Source organism: Mastigoproctus giganteus, chromosome 12 (genome assembly GCF_048544385.1).
Source record: "Mastigoproctus giganteus isolate SK-2022 chromosome 12, ASM4854438v1, whole genome shotgun sequence".
Lineage (NCBI taxonomy): Eukaryota > Metazoa > Arthropoda > Arachnida > Uropygi > Thelyphonidae > Mastigoproctus > Mastigoproctus giganteus.
This window is the reverse complement of record NC_143586.1, coordinates 1,327,420-1,346,694: the sequence shown is the minus strand read 5'-3', so window position 1 is coordinate 1,346,694 and position 19,275 is coordinate 1,327,420. Positions and strand designations below refer to the sequence as shown.

At 38.8% G+C, this 19,275-nt stretch overlaps 1 protein-coding gene across 1 annotated transcript in view; it reads left to right on the top strand.

The window, feature by feature from the left end:
• LOC150076628 (uncharacterized) overlaps positions 1 to 19,275 on the top strand; it is a 1,101,557-nt gene that overhangs the window by 633,928 nt on the left and 448,354 nt on the right. Inside the window, exon 18 of the mRNA XM_090386980.1 lies at positions 11,673 to 11,833. Within this exon, the coding sequence (XP_090243106.1) occupies positions 11,673 to 11,833 (161 nt within the window). The remainder of the gene's footprint in view (positions 1 to 11,672; positions 11,834 to 19,275) is intronic.

Genomic DNA, 19,275 nt, shown 5'->3' with positions numbered 1-19,275 from the left:
CTACATCCTTCTTGAAATGAGGCCTCCAGACCTGTATACAGTACTCAAGATGTGGCCTAACCATTGCCTTATACAAGGGAATAATCACCTCCTTATTCCTGCTAGAAAGAGTAGAAGTAATTGCAATGGGACGATAATTGGATGGGAGGGATTTGTCACCCTTTTTAGGAACTGGCTGGATATGAGCAAATTTCCAAGCAGAAGGAAAAACACCTTTTGAATAAGAAAGTGAAAAAAGGCGGCAAAGAATAGGACTAAGTTCAGGAACACAAGTTTTGAGAACAAGTGGAGAAATACCATCAGGACCTGGGGCTTTCTTAGCATCAAGGTTCATCAAAATCCTTCTGATATCCTTTGGACGGAAGACCACAGGAGGCATTGAATGGAGCATGTTGGGAATGGTGGGAGGTGTTTTACCAAGATCATTAATACATGAGCTGGAAGAAAAATGGGATGCTAGCAGGTCAGCTTTATCCTTGGCTGAAGTGACAACAGAACCATCTGTTGGTTCTGTTGTCACAACAGAACCACCTCTATCCAAACCTGATCTGGTTTGAATAGAGGTGGGAACAGAGATGGGCAAAAGTTGCGGCCAATAGCTTTGGCAAGAGACCAGAATGCTCGGCTACCATTAGGGCAAGAAGCAAGTTTTCTACTCTTAGCCTGTTCAAACTCTAGTTTGGACTGATTAATAACTGCTTTACAATTGTCGCGAGCTTTGGTGTAGGCAGAAAATGAAACTGAAGAATTAGAAACAAGCCAATTACGATATGCAAAATTCTTCTCTTGAACATCCTTAGCACATTTATTGGAAAACCAAGGTTTAGATGAAGGATGAGATTTTAAAGTGGAGTGTGGGATAAGGGATTCCATTCCTGCAAGAATAATTTCACTGACACAACCTGAACAAACGTTGACATCAGAAGTTTTGAAACAGTAATCCGACCAAGGAAAAGAAGAAAAGAAGTCTCGCAGGTCATCCCATTTTGCATTCTTGTAATGCCAAACAACACGAGGTTGGGAATAGCCATGAGATAAAGGTTCCATTGGAGAAGAGACAATCACCAAGTTGTGATCTGAAGTGCCTAAAGGACCTCTCACTTCGACCGTGTACTTAGAAGGGTTGTTTGTGAGAAAAATACAGGCATGTTGGCTGTATGATTAGGATTGTCCGGTATTCTTGTAGGTTAATGAACAATCTGTGATAGGTCATTAGTAGTTGCAAAAGCCTCAGCATCTTGACCTGCTGGGTCGGTGTGACTAGAAAACGGAAGCCGGCTGGAGTTGTGAACATTAAAATCACCAAGGAAAATTACCTCACTGTTAGGAAAGTTGGACTGGAGAAAGTCAAGTTGCAAAGAGAGGAAGTCAAAGAGCTCCAATTGATTAGTGGAGTTGGGAGAACGGTAGAGACAACAGATGAATTTGACACAATGAGATAGAGAGATTTTAAGCCAGAGAAGATCAAAGAGAGGAGATTCCAAATTGCCAAGTCTCTGACAGGGAATATCAGAACGGACATATGCACAAGTACCACCTTTGAGGCGAAAGGAATCATACAGCAAATAATTTGGGCATCTGAGATGAGCAGTAGTTGAATTAACCGATAACTGAGATTCTGTCAGAAACAGTACATGGGGTTTGGCAGACTACAAGTGGAAATGGACATCGTTGAGATTAGAATTAAGACCACGTATATTTGTGAAATGAATTAGGAAGTACTTGGGAGGTTTAGATCTTTTGGCAGATAAGCTTGCTCTATTAATTTGACAATTCATGGTGTATTCAATAGTAAGAAAAAGTGGGTGGGACATGCTGTATGAAGTAATAAAATTTTTGGATATGGCGTACATGTGGTAAGAATATACCCAGATCCTTGACATAACGTGGCCTCGACAATGCTCCCCGCATACACACTACTCAGACTCCCTCCAGTCACTATCTGGCAGAGTAGAGGTAGCAAGATTATACACTAGCTGATCCCGAAGCCTCCTAGAGAGTTACCAATAGGTTCCGTCCGGTGTACTAACTAGTGGCCGGCCTGCGAACACCGTTTTAGAGCTGTACCCTCAAAATGTAAGGAATATTGGATCTCACCACGATATTCATCATAACCTCAAAAGTCATCAATCATACTGCATGATGGAAGAGATAGGGAAGGGTTGGCCGGAACTTAGCTCTAGAGACTAAACATGGGTTCCACCACTTCAAGCCTCCAATAAGCAAAGTGGTTGTATTTCACCGGTTGATGAGAGTCATCTTCCACCTAGTACTGTCTGGTAACATAGAGGGGTGGCGGACCTCCATGTGGTGTGGGCGCCACACCTCGACCCCTGCTTACGTTGGTTCACACCTGGGTGGTCACCCACCATGTACTTGTGCCATGAAGGTTATACCCAGGATTACTAACAGTCCCACCATCGTGAAGGTGCAAGCAGAGGATTTGGCTGTCACAGACCGTCCGGACTTCGCTGAAATTGTGTCCACTTGACTTGAGTGTCACCCAAATATCAGTTCCATCAGCGTTTTAGACTCCCAGGTAGCAAGTACAGCTTGTTTGGCATATCTGAGAGAATGTCTGTGCCAACTTCGAGGACCGCAGTCAGCTGAAATAATTATTTACAGAAATTATTTCAGCAATCAGCTGAAATAATTTGTGTGCTAGAACAAATGTGAACATTGAAATTTTTTTTAAGTTTGTTATAGCCTCAATTTGATTTCTTTTTTGAAATTCCACATTAAATTATTTGAAATTTGATTTGAGAATGGTTTTTTAGAAGAGAATTATAGGATTTTTTAGTTTATCAAATGTTGTTCATGGTTAAAAAGGTTTGAAAATACTGCATTAAATATCCTTATCAGCTGTGAAAAACATCTCTAAGTTTGGTAAAAACTACTGAATTATAGGATTTGCTTCTATTTTCAGAATTTGAATTGCTACACAAATTGGTAGAAACATTTTTAAGAAATTTTGAGACCCTCACTAACTGTCAAATATTTTCAGGAATTTTGAGAACTGCTCCAATTCGTAACAAATGAATTTTTAGACCAACACTAGTTGTCTGGAAGTGTTTTTAAAGAATTTTGAGATTTATGTCAGCTGTCTGAAACATTTTAAATACTTTTTGGACTTGCACCTGCTATCTAAAAGTTTTGAAAATTTTTTGTAGAACTGCATATTTTGTGTGACCTTTAAAAAAAACATACACAAAACCGTGTTTTAAATTACTAAACTTTAATTTAAATGAGTATTTTTTAATGAAATTCTTTTAATTTTTTCTATCCATTGTCTTTTGGTATATGATATTTTATCAGATAGGTTTGGTACAAAAGATAGTTTTAGGCTCAGTGCACACACTGGCTAAAAAAAATATGAACCTTTTTATTAAGAGATGAAAATAAATGCAAATAAATAAATGAAAAACTGTGATCTCTAGTGATGATGTGTTGCTTTGTTAAGTATAAAGACTGCAGAGGCTATTCGACTGCAGTCTTATATCCAGAAGGTATTCTGTTGTTCTCTTTCTTAATTAGCATTAGCATTAGTAGAGACATATGATGCAAGAAAGCAAGCTTATATAGCATCAGCCAAAAAAAAAAAAAAAAAACTTCCCATTTCACCAATCCATTCACTCCAAATTCTAGTATTAGTAACGGCCGCATGGTGCAAGAAAGCCTATGGCTTATGCTGCACCAGCCAGAAAAAAAAAAAAAAAAATCGGAACAAAACAATGATAAAAACAAAAAAAAATAAATAAAATAAATAACTAAATAATAATAATTAATACATAAAAAAAATAAAATAAAAAATAAATAAAAAGGAAATTAAACTTATCATCCTATGCGCTTCCCTTACCCGAAAATACTATCCAGATGACCTTTGAATTTCCCCAAACTGTCGACCTCTACCACCCATGAAGGCAACTTATTCCAGTAATTTATAACTCGCTGGCTAAAATAAAACTTCCTGTAGTCCAATCTAAACATTTCCTCCCATAACTTGAATTTATGTCCCCTAGTTCTAGCATCATTTATAATCTTGAAAATTTTGTCCTCATTCATTTTACTGATGCCTCTCAGAGCCTTAAACACCTCAATCAAATCTCCTCTAAGGTGTCTAGTTTCCAAACTCTGCAACCCACATATTCGAAGTCTTTCTTCATAAGGACGCCCTTTTGCCGATCTCACCAGGCGAGTTACCCTTCTTTGCACCCTTTCAAGAAGCTCGATGTCTTTCTTTAGGTGCGGTCTCCATACTTGAACACAGTATTCCAAGTGTGGTCTAACATAAGCCTTATATAATGGGATTATCACGTCCCTATCTCTACTTGCAAAAGTTTGATAGATCATCGATAGGACACCATGGGCCTTCCTTGCAACCTGTTTACAATGCTCAGAGAATTTCACGTCTGACCATATCGTAACACCCAAGTCCCTTTCCTCCAGTACTGGGTTTAGTTGAACTCCACCAAGTGAATACGTTTTGTTGGGATTACTGTTTCCCAGGTGTAATACCTTACACTTTGTTGGATTAAAGCACAGCTGCCATTTTTCTGACCATTCCTGAAGTCTATCTAGGTCTCTCTGAAGAAGCTCAGCTTGACAGTGATCATTAACTACTCTACCAATTTTAACATCATCTGCAAATTTAGACATCAAGCCCTCTATCCCTTCATCAATGTCGTTTATGAAAATTAAAAACAACAGTGGTCCTAATACTGATCCTTGGGGAACCCCACTTCTTACATCAACCCAATCTGAGGAATAGCCATTTATCACAACCCTCTGCCTCCTGCCCTGAAGCCATCCTTGTATCCATCTAAGGATTTTCCCAGTGATTCCAACCTGTTCCAGCTTATAAAGCAACCGCTCATGTGGGACTGAGTCAAAAGCTTTGCTGAAATCTAAATAAACAATGTCGAAATTATTCCCTAAATCCAGCTCGTGAGTGACCCTTTCGAAATACCGAACCAGATTTGTTAAACATGATTTTCCCTTTACAAAACCATGCTGAGTATCCTTGAGAATTTCAATTCGATCCAAATGATCCTGAATTCCACCTTTGATCATTGCCTCCATGATTTTCCCTACTACTGAAATCAGACTGACAGGTCGATAAGTTCCAACTTCACTTTTAGAGCCACCCTTATGTATGGGAGATACATTTGCACTTTTCCAATCCAAGGGAATTTCCCCAGAGTCTAGTGATGCTTGCATAATTAGCCTCAATGGTTCAATGCACTCGCTTGCCGCCTCTCTTAATATTATAGGGTATATTCCATCAACTCCAGGAGCCTTACTGGTCTGTAGGCCCGAAAGATTTTTCATTAAATAATCTTGCGAAATTTCAATATCATTAATTACATATTTTTTAACTTCGCTCCCACAATTTCCCAATGCCAGAAAAGAAAAGGCTTTTCATTTGTAAATACCGATGCAAAATAACTGTTGAGTTCATCTGCAAGGGCAGCTGGTGTATTTATTACTATCCCCTTTCCCTTACGTAAAGGTCCTATCTGGTTTGTCCTGCTCTTCTTGGCATTTATATATGTGAAGAATTCTTTATCCCCCCTCTTTGCTCTGTTTGCTAGTGATTTGCAAACCCTTAGCCATAATTATGAGAGCTTCCTTGGACTCAGGGGAGGTACCCATAGACTGGAGATGTGCATATGTGACCCCAATTCACAAAGGAGGATCAAAGGCTGACACAAGTAATTATAGACCTGTGAGCTTAACATCTCTTCCAGGAAAATTAATGGAAGCACTGGTTAAAGAAGCACTGCAGGATCATTTAGACAAGACTTCAGTTATAGCTCTGACGCAGCATGGTTTTGTTAAGGGGAAGTCTTGCCTGACCAATTTGATTGGATACTATGATGCAGTCACAAAAGAACTGGATGCAGGGAATAGCTTTGATATTATATACTTGGATCTTAGAAAGGCTTTTGATACTGTTGCACATGGAAGACTGCTACACAAATTGGAGCAGTGTGACATTGGAGGCAAATTGCTGCTATGGATAAAGGGGAGGTTGAGGGGGAGAAGACAGAGAGTGGTAATCAATGGACACTGGTCATCGTGGACTAATGTAATTGGTGGAGTCCCTCAGGGTTCAGTGTTGGGTCCATTATTGTTTTCTGTATTTATACATAATATTAATGATGGTATATCAAGCTTAATGTCGAAGTTTGCAGACGATACAAAGGTAGGCAGGGTTGTCAAGGACACTACTGACACTATGCTGCTGCAGCAGGATCTGGAAAGGTTGAGCAGATGGGCTGAGAGGTGGCAAATGAAGTTTAACAATGACAAATGTAAAGTACTACACATGGGAAACAGCAATCCCAGAGCAACGTATCAACTCTGTGGTATTACACTGACAGTGGTGGAGAATGAAAGGGACCTGGGGGTGGTTGTGCAGGCAGATATGAAGTTCTCTGAGCAGTGCAGACGGACTGCAAGAGTAGCTCATGGTGTATTGTCAATGATATATAGGAATTTTTCTAGCAGGGATAAGGAGGTGATTATTCCCTTGTATAAGGCAATGGTCAGGCCACACCTAGAGTACTGTATACAGGCCTGGAGGCCTCATTTCAAGAAGGATGTAGAGCTGCTGGAACGAGTACAGAGAAGGGCAACAAGATTAGTGAATGGAACAAAGGGGTGCTCTTACGAAGAAAGGCTTAAGATTTGCAAATTACAGTGTCTGGAGACTAGGCACCAGCGAGGTGATCTGATAGAGGTGTATAAAGCATTGAATGGTTTGAGCATGCTCAATGCTGATGGGATTCTCCCTCTCGCTCAGAATAATCACCTGAGAGGGCATAAATTCAAATTGAGGAAAGACAGATGTAGGATAGACGTGCGAAAATTTGCCTTTAGCCAGCGAGTGGTTAGTTGGTGGAACAGACTTCCATCCCTTGTCGTGGAAGTTGATAGCCTAAATAAGTTTAAGGCTCAGCTGGACAGGTATTTTGAACGAACAGAGGGGTGAAGTGGGTTTTTTTTTTTTGGCTGATGCTGCATAAGCTTGCTTTCTTGCATCAAATGCCTCTACTAATGCTAATGCTAATTTGTCATAAACTGCCTTTGCCTGTTGAACCTTTTCTGTGGCTCTATTACACATCACCTTGTAGCTGTTATAGGCTTCAGTACTTTTTATTGCTCTGTAACCTTTCCATGCCACCTTTTTCTGCTCAAGTAATGCGGCAACTTCACTATTCATCCAACTTGGAACCCTTCTCATGGAGTATTTTTTTAATGGTATATACGCATTCAAGGCATCTGTGATTAATGTTTTAAAAGCGTACCACAGTTCAATTGTATTCATTCTCTGCGCGATATCTACTCAGTTAATAGAGGCCATGTCGTACCTTAAGGCATCGTAATTTCCTTTTCTGAAATTAAAACCCATTCCTTTGCCTTTTACTTCTGCTACCTCTCTGGTCATCATCAGCCGTAGAACTCCGTGATCACTTCCTGCTACTGGTTCCTCTACTGTCAGCCCTGTTATGTCATCTGATTCATGTGTGATGATGAGGTCTAGGATATTCTTTTCTCTAGTACTTTCCCTGATATGTTGATACAAATAACAGTCATCTAGTTGATTTAAAAATTTTGTTCCCCATGTCGAGTTTCCTTCCCATTTACTCCAATCATTTAGAGGCAAATTGAAATCACCCATAATAAGGCATTGACGCTTACTTGCCCATTCCATTTGCATGTAGAGGCTTTTGTCATAATCTTCACAATCACCTGGTCTGTAGATTACTCCTATTCGCATTATACCATTGTTTCCAACTATCTCACACCATACAGACTCTATACTAGCATGTGAAATGTCTGAATCCGGGAAAGCTATCGTCGCACTCAGGCTGCTTCTGATAAGAAGCATTACCCTACCACCCCTTCTATCTAACCTATCCTTCCTAAATACATTATACAAGCCATACTGAAACTCATCATCCCCAATTTCCCGGTGGCACCATGTCTCTGTAAGCCCTAATATGTCCGCGTTACTTGTTTTAACCAGCAGTTCGAATTCGCTCATTTTATTGACCACACTTCTAACGTTACTGTATAAACAATTACGATTTACTGTTCTTGTATATTTAACAAACCTAACACAACCCTTGAACTTTTTTAGGCTCTCTTCCCTGATATTAGCTACCCGCTCACGTGAAACGTCTTTTCCCCCAGAACATCTAGATAATACGTCCAGTTGGGGTAACAGATAAGAACTCTTAAGGTATGTGCAAGAGTTACATTGACCAATATTATCAGATGAACGCATGTCAGTATTACCCACATCCCCCCTAACTAGCAGTTTCCCTGAACCTTTAAGGTATCCTCAATAATACTGGCAAAACTTTTGCACCACCTTTGTTTAAGTGTATCCCGTCTCTACAAAACAAATGCCTTCTACCTACAAGTGTGGGCCATGCTGATAGAAATTTACCCCCTAAAGCCTTGCAGATTCCTTCAAGTCTTGAGTTAATCCACAAGGCTCTTAACATATAATCCCTCCTATCGTGTCTGGGCAGAATTGCAGACACATAGACATTATGGCCTAGCTTGTGACATTTCCTCAGCATGGTCCTGTATTTTTCCAACAAATCGTCAGATCGTGTATGTTTAATATCATTTATCCCCACATGTATAATAATATTTTCTTTACCCCCTTTAAAATCTGACAATCTGTTGGTGACATCATCAATAGTTGCTCCCGGCAGACATACCCTGGTTCTGCTCCACCTATCTTTATTACAAAAAATATTCCCCGTTTCCCTGACAATGGAGTCTCCTAATAAAACAATGTCCTTTTTAACCAGAGTAGTTTGCACTTGGTTTTTCTGTTTTGAGGCTCGAATCGGGTGTGCATCACTTGGTAGATTGCTGGAGTTTTGTCTAGTTCTGCCTGGAACTTGTTTAAGTTTTTGACCTCCACTATGACAGATGGAAGTTTGTTCCAACTATCAACCACTTGCTGGCTAAAGGCAAATTTATGCACATCGATTCTACAATTGGCTTTCCTCAATTTGAATTTATGTCCCCTCAGGTGAGTAATCTGAGCAAGAGAAAGAATCCCATCAGCATTAGATTGCTCAAACCATTCAAGGCCTTATATACCTCAATTAAATCACCTCGCAGGTGCCTAATCTCCAGACATTGCAATTTGCAGAACTTAATCTTTCTTGGTAACAGCAACCCTTCATTCCACTCACCAATCTCATTGCCGTTCTCTGTACTCATTCCAGCAGCTCTACATCCTTCCTAAAATGAAGCGTCCAGACCTCTATGCAGTAAAGGTGTGGCCTGACCATTGCCTTATACAAGGGGACAACAATCACCTGCTTATCCCTGCTAGCAATATCATTGACAAGACACCATGAGCTACTCTTGCAGCCTGTCTGCACTGTCAGAAGACTTCATATCTGACTGCACAATTACCTCCAGGTCCTTTTCATTCTCTACTAGCCTGAGTATAGTACCACACAGTTGGTACGTTACTCTTGGGCTACTGCTACCCATATGCAGTACTTTACATTTGTGAATGTTAAACTTCACTTTCCACCTATCCAATGTTAAACTTCACTTTCAACCTATTCAATGTTAAACTTCACTTTCCACCTATCTAATGCAAAACTTCACTTTCCACCTATCTAATGCAAAACTTCACTTTCCACCTATTCTCAGCCTATCTGCTCAACTTTTCTAGATCCTGTTGCAGTAATATACTACCACTACTGTCATTAACAACCTGCCAACCTTCGTATCATCTACCACTTAGACATTAAACCTGATAATACCCCGGGTCCTGAACTGGATATCATCATTCTTCTTTTTCTTGGTGATTCCCTTCTGCTTCTCTCTCTCTCTCTCTCTCTTCTCTCTCTCTCTCTCTCTCTCTCTCTCTCTCTCGGGGTAATTCAGAAAATGTTTTTTGGCTGCTGCATAATCCTTAAGCTTTCTTGCACCATATGGCTAATAATAATAATAATAATAATAATAATAATAATAAATACAGATATTCATACAGATAATGGGTGTAAGTGTCTGTATTCTACAGATATCATCACTCATGAATTATGTGGCTGTTTCATACTAAATATTTTACACTTAATATAAGAACTATTTGTATATTGTAATCTTGAAGCCAGGATGGGAAAAATGCATGATCTATCAGACTTTGAAAAAAATTCCTATCATGTACAAGAAATGAAAGGCATCTTTCATTTGCTTTCTCAAAAAGCATCCATCTCAAAGGTTTTTATGACTGGAAAGCAAGTGATTCTTCCACATCTCAAAGACATAATTGTGGCAGAAAACAATACTTCAAGAATATCCAGAATCAGGATATCCAGTTTACAGCAAATAACATCTGCATTCAACCAAACCCAGAACTTCCCTATTTCAACCTGTACCATGTACAGGGAATTAAAACAATTGGATATTGGCAGTTGCTTTCCTATTCAGAAGCCACATGTTAAAAAATTTCAGTGAACAACAGAAAACTCTGCTTGTAGTGGTGCCAAGAATATTGTGATTGGACAGTGGAAGAAAGTCATGTAGTAAATGAATAACAGTACACTTTATTTTGCACTGATAGTAGGCAGAGAGTGTGGCAAGAACCTCATGAAGGGCCCTGCTTGCCTTGTTAAGGCAACACAAGCATCTGAAAGTGGTATCATGGTATACGGAATGTTTTGTTGTTGTTGCATGGACTGGGGACATGGACTGGTGGAGGATTGTGTGTCATCCAGAGAGTACTTGAATTTTGTATCAGATATACTGCACCCTGCAATGTTACACTTTTATCCTGAAGATGATGGCCACTTTATGGATGACAGTGCAACACTGCATCATGCCAGAATCGTGCAAGAATTGTTCGGAGAACATAACATAGATTTCCACCATCTTCCTTGGCCCCCACATTTATCTGATTTCAGTCCTATTCAGAATGTGTGGGACATGCTGGAGGGAGCTGTTATTATTATTATCATTAGCTATATGGTGCAAGGAAGCCTAAGGCTTTTGCTGCACCAGCCAAAAAAAAAATTCCGAGTTACCCTGAGAGAGAGAAAACAAGATTGAGGAGTAGAAGGGAATCACCAAGAAAGAGAATAATGATGATATCCAGCTCAGGATCCCGGGTGTGCCAAGCTCATACTCACCAGATGTGAGCCCCTGGGGTGTTCAGCAACAAAGTCCTCTTTCTTTAACTTTGTCGCAGTTGCATGCTAGTTTGCTATGTGAATGTTTACAATAAGATTAAATGCACTAAAATACCTCCTAGAATCCATGCCGTTCCACTCATACTTGCTATTATTTGAAACAGCAGTGGTTCAATTTGATGATGAATAAAGGTTAATTTTTTTCTGGCCAGTGTGTGTATAATAAATGTTCTCAATTCTGATTAAAAAAAAATTTCTTACTGTGCCTCTAATTTTGGCTGAGTCTCATTTCAGTACTTCAGATATCACAACTTAAACTTCCTCTCACTCGACACATTATTATGAGAATTAAAGAATGACTCATTTTTTAAAATTTTAAAAATTTGTGTATCTGTTCTTTTCTTGATATCATTTAAAAACCGGTAGAGACAATTTTCATGATTCACCTATATATATATATATATATATTTTATTTTATTTATTTTTTTTTTAATGCAGATTGTAGCTCTTGATTTGGACCCTAATTTGTATAAAATTGGTCACAGCAAGGTTTTCTTAAGGGCTGGTGTTTTAGCTCAGCTTGAAGAGGAAAGGGATATGAAAATATCAGACCTTATAATTCAGTTCCAAGCATTCTGTAGAGGGATGATATCCAGAAGGTATTCTGTTGTTCTCTTTCTTAATGGGATAGTGTGTAAGTTCTACAGATATCATCACTCATGAATTATGTGGCTGTTTCATACCAAATATGTTAAACTTAATATAAGAACTATTTGTATATATTTTTTTAAAAGTTTATGGAAATAAATAGTACCAGTTCTGAGATTTACTACAGCCAGATGTTAAATAACTATGGGACCAATTGTAAGTTGGTCCGTCCATTATTCAGAAGTATTCAAAAGAATAAGCTTATAAACTTTATAAACTGCAAGTATTTTAACTTTATGCAATATTGCCTTAGCAATATTGCATAAAGTTATAAATATAATTATACTGTTGATTAATATAGCTAAATTATTTGATTTTTCATACTTAGAATTATTTGATAATTCTAACTAGATGACTAGAGAAGGATGGTACCAGTAAAAATGAGATAACCAACAGTTGGTCAAGAACTATATTTTCTCATAAGAATGGGAAGAGCTGGAATGAAGACCTCTCAGTTCTTTCTGAAATTAGTGATTTGAAAAAAAAAAAAAAAAAAGTCAGACAGGCTGAAAAACCCACAGAGTAAGAGCAATTTTCAATGAGGAAACTTCAGCAAATAACTTAAGAAATATAGCATAAAAATGTTTTTCCAGTTTTATCTGGGAGGACAGTTCTTGGATAGTTGTGGAATAGGAAAAACTACTGCTGGAACTGGAGATAGGCATAGTGAAAACGTTAACTGTCATATATGACAAATTATAATTGACAGCACTTGAATTTTGTTTTAATGGAATTATCCAAAACATTTTGCCAATAATTACTTTGCAGTTTATTGTAGTTTTTTTGAATACAGATTCTGTAACATTATAGATGCAAGCATATGAAATGGCACCTGAGTGAATATAGGATAATGGGAAGGATGTACCTAATCACCTCTGAACCTCAATGAGGTTCAGAGATGATTGCCTTAAGCTGTCCAACTAATGGGGTGAAACAAGGTGATCCTTTGTCACCTTTTGTTTTTAATTTGGTTTTAGACCAATTATTTTGTAAAATTCCCTCATATATTGGTTTTAAACTTGGACAATATAATGTGAATGCTTTGGCCTTCGCTGATGACCTCATCCTGGTGGCTTCCACACAATCCGGGTTGCAATGCCTTTTAGATCGGGCGAATAATTTCTTCAGTACCAGGGGTCTTAGAATTAATGTTGACAAGAGTTGGACACTATCTTGGGTGGCCTCGGGTAGGCAGAAGAAGGTCAAAGTGGAGCCCAAGAACTTCCTAAGTTAATATCACCCGAAGCCAGAGCTTCGGGTGATATTAATTGGACCTGGAAATATTTGGGAATAGCCTTTGATGTCTCTGGTAAATCTTGTCCGAATGTCTCCTGTGTGATTTGCTGGGGCAGCTTCAGAAAGCCCCATTAAAACCCCAGCAGAGGCTGTTTATCCTCTTAGCATATTTGTTGTCTAGATTTTATCATTGTTTAGTGCTGGGGAGGGTAATGGCTTTCAGGCTTAATGCCTGGGACACCCAGATTAGACTTACTATTAAGAAATGGCTTAGGTTGCCAAATGACGTGGTAAATGCATACTTTTATGCTGACATTGTGGATGGGGGGGGGCTAGGTATCCCACTGCTACGATGGTTTATTCCCTTATTGAAGAAAGAAAAATTAGAGAAGCAACTGGGCTCTGCTTCTGACGTAGTATGCTACATGATTGAAAGGCAGCCATAAAGAAAGACTGAGCTTGGCTAAGAATTTGTTAAAGGATGGAAATGTATTTATAGATTCTAAAGCATCTATAAAGAAGAGATGGAGGGATCTCCTGCAACGCTCCTATGATGGCTGTTGTTTCAAAAATTCTAACTAGGTTTGCTCAAAACACCGGTGGGTGGGTGATGGAACCAAATTGCTATCCGGCCATTCTTTTGTTGACCTAGTGAAAACTAGGATCTATGCCCTTCCTACCCCCCTCTAGAACATCAAGAGGATGTAGTACAGATGAAGGTAGGCAGATGAAACAAAGGTAGGCAGATGCAGAGTTGGATGCAATGCGGTCAAGTCGCTCGCCCACATAGTACAAAGTGTCATTGAACACGCAGTGTTAGAGTTAAAAGACATGATGCTATAGTAAACCTGGTTTTCAACTGATGAGGGTATCAGGAAAACAGATGATTGCTCCATCAATCTTTTGGATGTCCAGATTTTAGGGACCAGTCTGAATCTTGAGCACATTCACTGCATAAAATCCGACTATAACAATAACAATGTGAGTCTCAAAAGGTTAACAGAAGCAGAATATCTTATCTCTCCTGTTGTATCATCAGTAAAAATCTCAAACAGAGGAGTTTGGTGTAAGTCTTTTGCATCCTTGCTCCTTTGTATGGGATTGGCAGTTTCTGACTTAAAAATCTTGGCACTGCAAGGTACTTGGAGCTGCTGGGGAGTTCATCAGCAAATGATCTAGCACATTGCTGTTGATTCCCTTGTATATGATATTATTTTTTTTTTGAATTTTTATAGTTTAACCTTTTACTTAATAAAGAGAATAATAAAAAAAAATAATAAAATAATAATAATAATAATAATAATAATAATAATAATAATAAAATAAAACAATTACCAGTGCAATTAAATTTAAGTTGGAATCTAGAGATCAAGAGTTCAGAATTGAAACAAGAGTTGCTTGAAAATGATGAATGGAAGAATTATGAATATGGAATATTCAGAATATGGAGCTGCTGGGGAGTTCATCAGCAAATGATCTAGCACATTGCTGTTGATTCCTTTGTATATGATATTATTTTTTTTTTGAATTTTTATAGTTTAACTTTTACTTAATAAAGAGAATAATAAAAAAAAATTAATAATAAAATAATAATAATAATAATAATAATAATAAAACAATTACCAATGCAATTAAATTTAAGTTGGAATCTAGAGAACAAGAGTTCAGAATTGAAACAAGAGTTGCTTGAAAATGATGAATGGAAGAATTATGAATATGGAAGAAAAAAGGAGGAAAAGGTGGAAGTGGAACAAATGAAGGTAGGCAGATGAAACAAAGTCTATGATTAAATAAAGCCAGGTCAGAGTGAGAAGAAACAGGTAGAATTTGAATGGGAAGTGGGAAAAGGGAGAATGCAGAAAAGTGGAAAGTGAGAAAAGATGGATCAAGCTTGCAATTTTCTTACTCTATGTAAGAAAATTTCAGAAAGGTTCAGTTTATCTGCATTTCATGACATTTTTTTTTTTTTTTAATTTGGATATGCTGATTCTGAACATGACCTTAATTTAGCATAGCATCAAAGGTATTCCCATTTCATTTGTAACAGAGTATTAATCTTTGCTACAAGTAAATCATCATTGTGATCATCTTCAGCCTTTATTGATCCATTGCAGGATGAAGGCCTCCTCAACACGTTCCCAGCAACTGTGGTCTTGTGCTTTCTTTTGCCATTATGCACCAGCAAATTTCACAATTCCATGAATCCACCTCATCTTTGATCTTTTTCTTTGGCATATAGAGTCAAGCTGTATTCATTCCAAAATTTGGTCCACCCATCATCAGTTCTTCTTGATATGTGAATTGCCATTTCCATTTTAAGTGCTTTGTTCTTACAGTGATGTCACAGACAAATCCATGCACATGTGCTTTGGTCTATTTTAGTTATGTTCAAAATTTGGCCCTCCATACTTCTCTGTGTGACCCTCAATCAAAAACTTTTCATTTCAGACAGATTGACAAGTTTGTCTTGAAGACTATATTTAGCTTTCCAAATGCTTGTCATCCCAATTTTATATGCCATTCAGTTTCTCTCATGATGTTTATATCTGTTTGAAATTTCTTTTCTAAGGTAAACATACCTTTCCACTTCTAATTCTTGTCTAACGGCCATGATTTTCTTGGGTCTGGTAAAATGTTTGAACGTGACCTGTGTTTTCTTGATATTATTTTGCAAGAAATTCATAAAACAAACTTCTTGCTTTATTGCTCCAGTTCTTCAGTTTTGCTGCAATTCTTCCAGATCATTGGCAAAGAGAATAATATCATCCACAAAAATCGTAAGTGATTCAGGTACTTGCACAATCCCTCCAGGGTTGATCAATTCGGCCCTGGAGGGATTGTGCAAGGCTCAAGGGGTAGAATTTTTTTCAGCCTGGTCTGTACTTGTTAACAGGAGAGACTGCTTCTACAGGGATGGGATACACTTAAATAGAAAGGGTGCAAGAATTTTTGCTGATGTTGTCGAGGCAGTGTTAGGTGGGTCGGAAAACTGCTAGTTGGGGGGATACAAGGACTAATAGATTAACAGTAGCCACTGGCAGAGGTGGAAGTGATTCTTGCACTGCTTCTATTGAAACGAGCAGAAGCCTGAAAAACAAGATGCAGGATATTTCAGAGACTGCTGGGAGTCATTGCGGTACAAGTAAACACATGGGTTGTGTTAGGGTAGTTAAGAATAGAAACAGGTGCATGCGTACTTGCGTGTACACCAATGCTAGGAGTTTGGTAAATAAATTTGATGAATTTGAGGTATTGCTCAAAACATCAAAGGCAGATATTGTTGGGATATCAGAGACATGGTGTCACACAGATATAAGGAATGCAGAACTGGAATTTGGGGAATACAGTGTGTATAGAAAGGATAGACAGGACAGGAGGGGAGGAGGGATTATGCTATTAGTTAAGAAACACATAAAATCCAAGGAAGTGAAGCCAGTCGACATCGATGGACAGGGCAGTGTCGAGTCAGTTTGGTGTGACATAAGCATAGGAAAATCAAAATTGAGAGTAGGAGTGTGCTATAGGCCTAATGACTCTGATGAGTATAATAAGATATTGTACAGGGAAATGGAGTGGGCCAGTAAATCAGAGAGTCCTATAATGGGGGATTTTAATTTCCCAGATATTGACTGGAATTTGTGGGTTGGTCACTCACACACTAGCCAGGCTTTTGTGGATTTATTGGATGATTGTTTTCTACATCAGCATGTTCGTGAGGCAACAAGAGGGAGCAATACTCTTGATCTGATTATCAGTAGTGATTCTTCATGCATTAAGAATCTGCAGATAAATGAACCACTAGGTGGCAGTGATCACAGTGTGTTGAAGTGGGATTTACTCAAGGAGGTAACTACCATCAGAGGTAAAGGGAAGGGTTTTTGTTTTCGTAAAGGCGACTACGATGGACTGAGACAGTATTTAAATTCTATACAGTGGGACCAACTGATGATGTTACCAACAGCAAACTCAAAATGGGAAGCATTCAAGGAACTAATCTTGGAAGCTACCAGGCTTTACATACCAACTAAGAAATATTGTTCAAGGTTTAGGCCTAAATGGTTGTCAGATGAACTAATGAGACATGTGGCAGAGAAGAAAAATGCATGGGATACATACAAATTAATGGGCGACATGGAAGCCTATGATAGATATAAGTTGGTCTGTAACCAAGTCACAAAGGAGATTAGGCAGGCAAAGGCAGACTACGAAAAATCTTTGGCAAAGGATGCAAAGAAAAACAGAAAAGAGTTCTTTACCTATTTAAACTCAAGAAGGAAAGGGATGAATCAGATTGGTCCACTGGATATTGATGGTTCAACAGTTGAGGATCCTGCTCAGGTGGCTAACAATCTAAACGAGTATTTTGCATCTACATTCACGCATGAGGAGTTATTCAGGAAGGAGAATGACGTAGGTAAAGTAAACATTGGCAATGAGCTAGATGATTTTGTAATAACCGAGAGGAAAGTGGAGGAGAGATTGTTGAGGATAAACATAAAAAAGGCACCTGGGGTGGATGGGATCTATCCAGTTATATTAAAGGAGGCAGCAAAGGAAGTAAGCAAACCCCTAGCCATAATTATGAGAGATTCGTTGGACTCAGGGGAGGTACCCATAGACTGGAGATGTGCAAATGTAACCCCAATTCACAAAGGAGGATCAAAGGCTGACACAAGTAATTATAGACCTGTTAGTTTAACTTCTGTTCCAGGAAAATTAATGGAGGCACTGGTTAAAGAAGCACTGCAGGATCATCTAGACAAGAATTCAGTTATAGCTCAGACGCAGCATGGTTTTGTTAAGGGCAGGTCTTGCCTGACCAATTTGATTGGATACTATGATGTAGTCACAAAAGAACTGGATGCAGGGAATAACTTTGATATTATATATTTGGATCTTAGAAAGGCTTTTGATACTGTTGCACATGGAAGACTACTGCGCAAATTGGAGCAGTGTGGCATTGGAGGCAAATTGCTGCTATGGTTAAGGGGATGGTTGAGTGGCAGAAGACAGAGAGTGGTAATCAATGGACACTGCTCAACGTGGACTAATGTTATTAGTGGAGTTCCTCAGGGTTCAGTGTTGGGTCCGTTGTTGTTTTCGGTGTTTATGAATGATATTGATGATGGTATATCAAGTTTAATGTCCAAGTTTGCAGATGATACAAAGGTTGGCAGGGTTGTTAAGGACACTACTGACGCTATGCTGCTGCTGCAACAGGATCTGGAAAGGTTGAACAGATGGGCTGAGAGGTGGCAAATGAAGTTTAACATTGACAAATGTAAAGTACTACATATGGGAAACAGTAACCCCAGAGCAACGTATCAACTGTGCGGTACTACACTGACAGTGGTGGAGAATGAAAAGGACCTGAGTGTAATTGTGCAGGCAGATATGAAGTTCTCTGAGCAGTGCAGACGAGCTGCAAGAGTAGCTCATGGTGTCTTGTCAATGATATACAGGAATTTTTCTAGCAGGGATAAGGAGGTGATTATTCCCTTGTCTAAGGCAATGGTTAGGCCACATCTTGAATACTGTATACAGGTCTGGAGGCCTCATTTCAAGAAGGATATAGAGCTGCTGGAACGGGTATAGAGAAGGGCAACAAATGAATACTGAATGGAACAAAGGGTTGCTCTTATGAAGAAAGGCTTAAGTTTTGCAAATTACAGAGTCTGGAGACTAGGCACCGGCGAGGTGATCTGATAGAGGTGTATAAGGCTTTGAATGGTTTGAGCATGCATGCTCAATGCCAATGGGATTCTTCCTCTTGCTCAGAATAATCACCTCAGAGGGCATAAATTCAAATTGAGGAAGGACGGATGTCGGATAGATGTGTAGAAATATGCCTTTGGCCAGCGGGTGGTTGGTTGGTGTAACCGACTTCCATCACTTGTTGTTGAAGTTGATAGCCTAAACAAATTTAAGGCTCAACTGGACAGGTATTTCGAACCAACGGAGGGGTGAAATGGGAGTGGTGTGTTTTTTTTTTGGCTGATGCTGAATAAGCTTGCTTTCTTGCATCATATGCCTCTACTAATGCTAATGCTAAAAAAAGGTAATCTCTGTTTATCCTTTATTATCCCAATTTAGCTTGCAAAAAATTTATTCTAAATAGGCTGAAAATAGTTTGGGGTTGATTGTGTCTCCTTTTCAG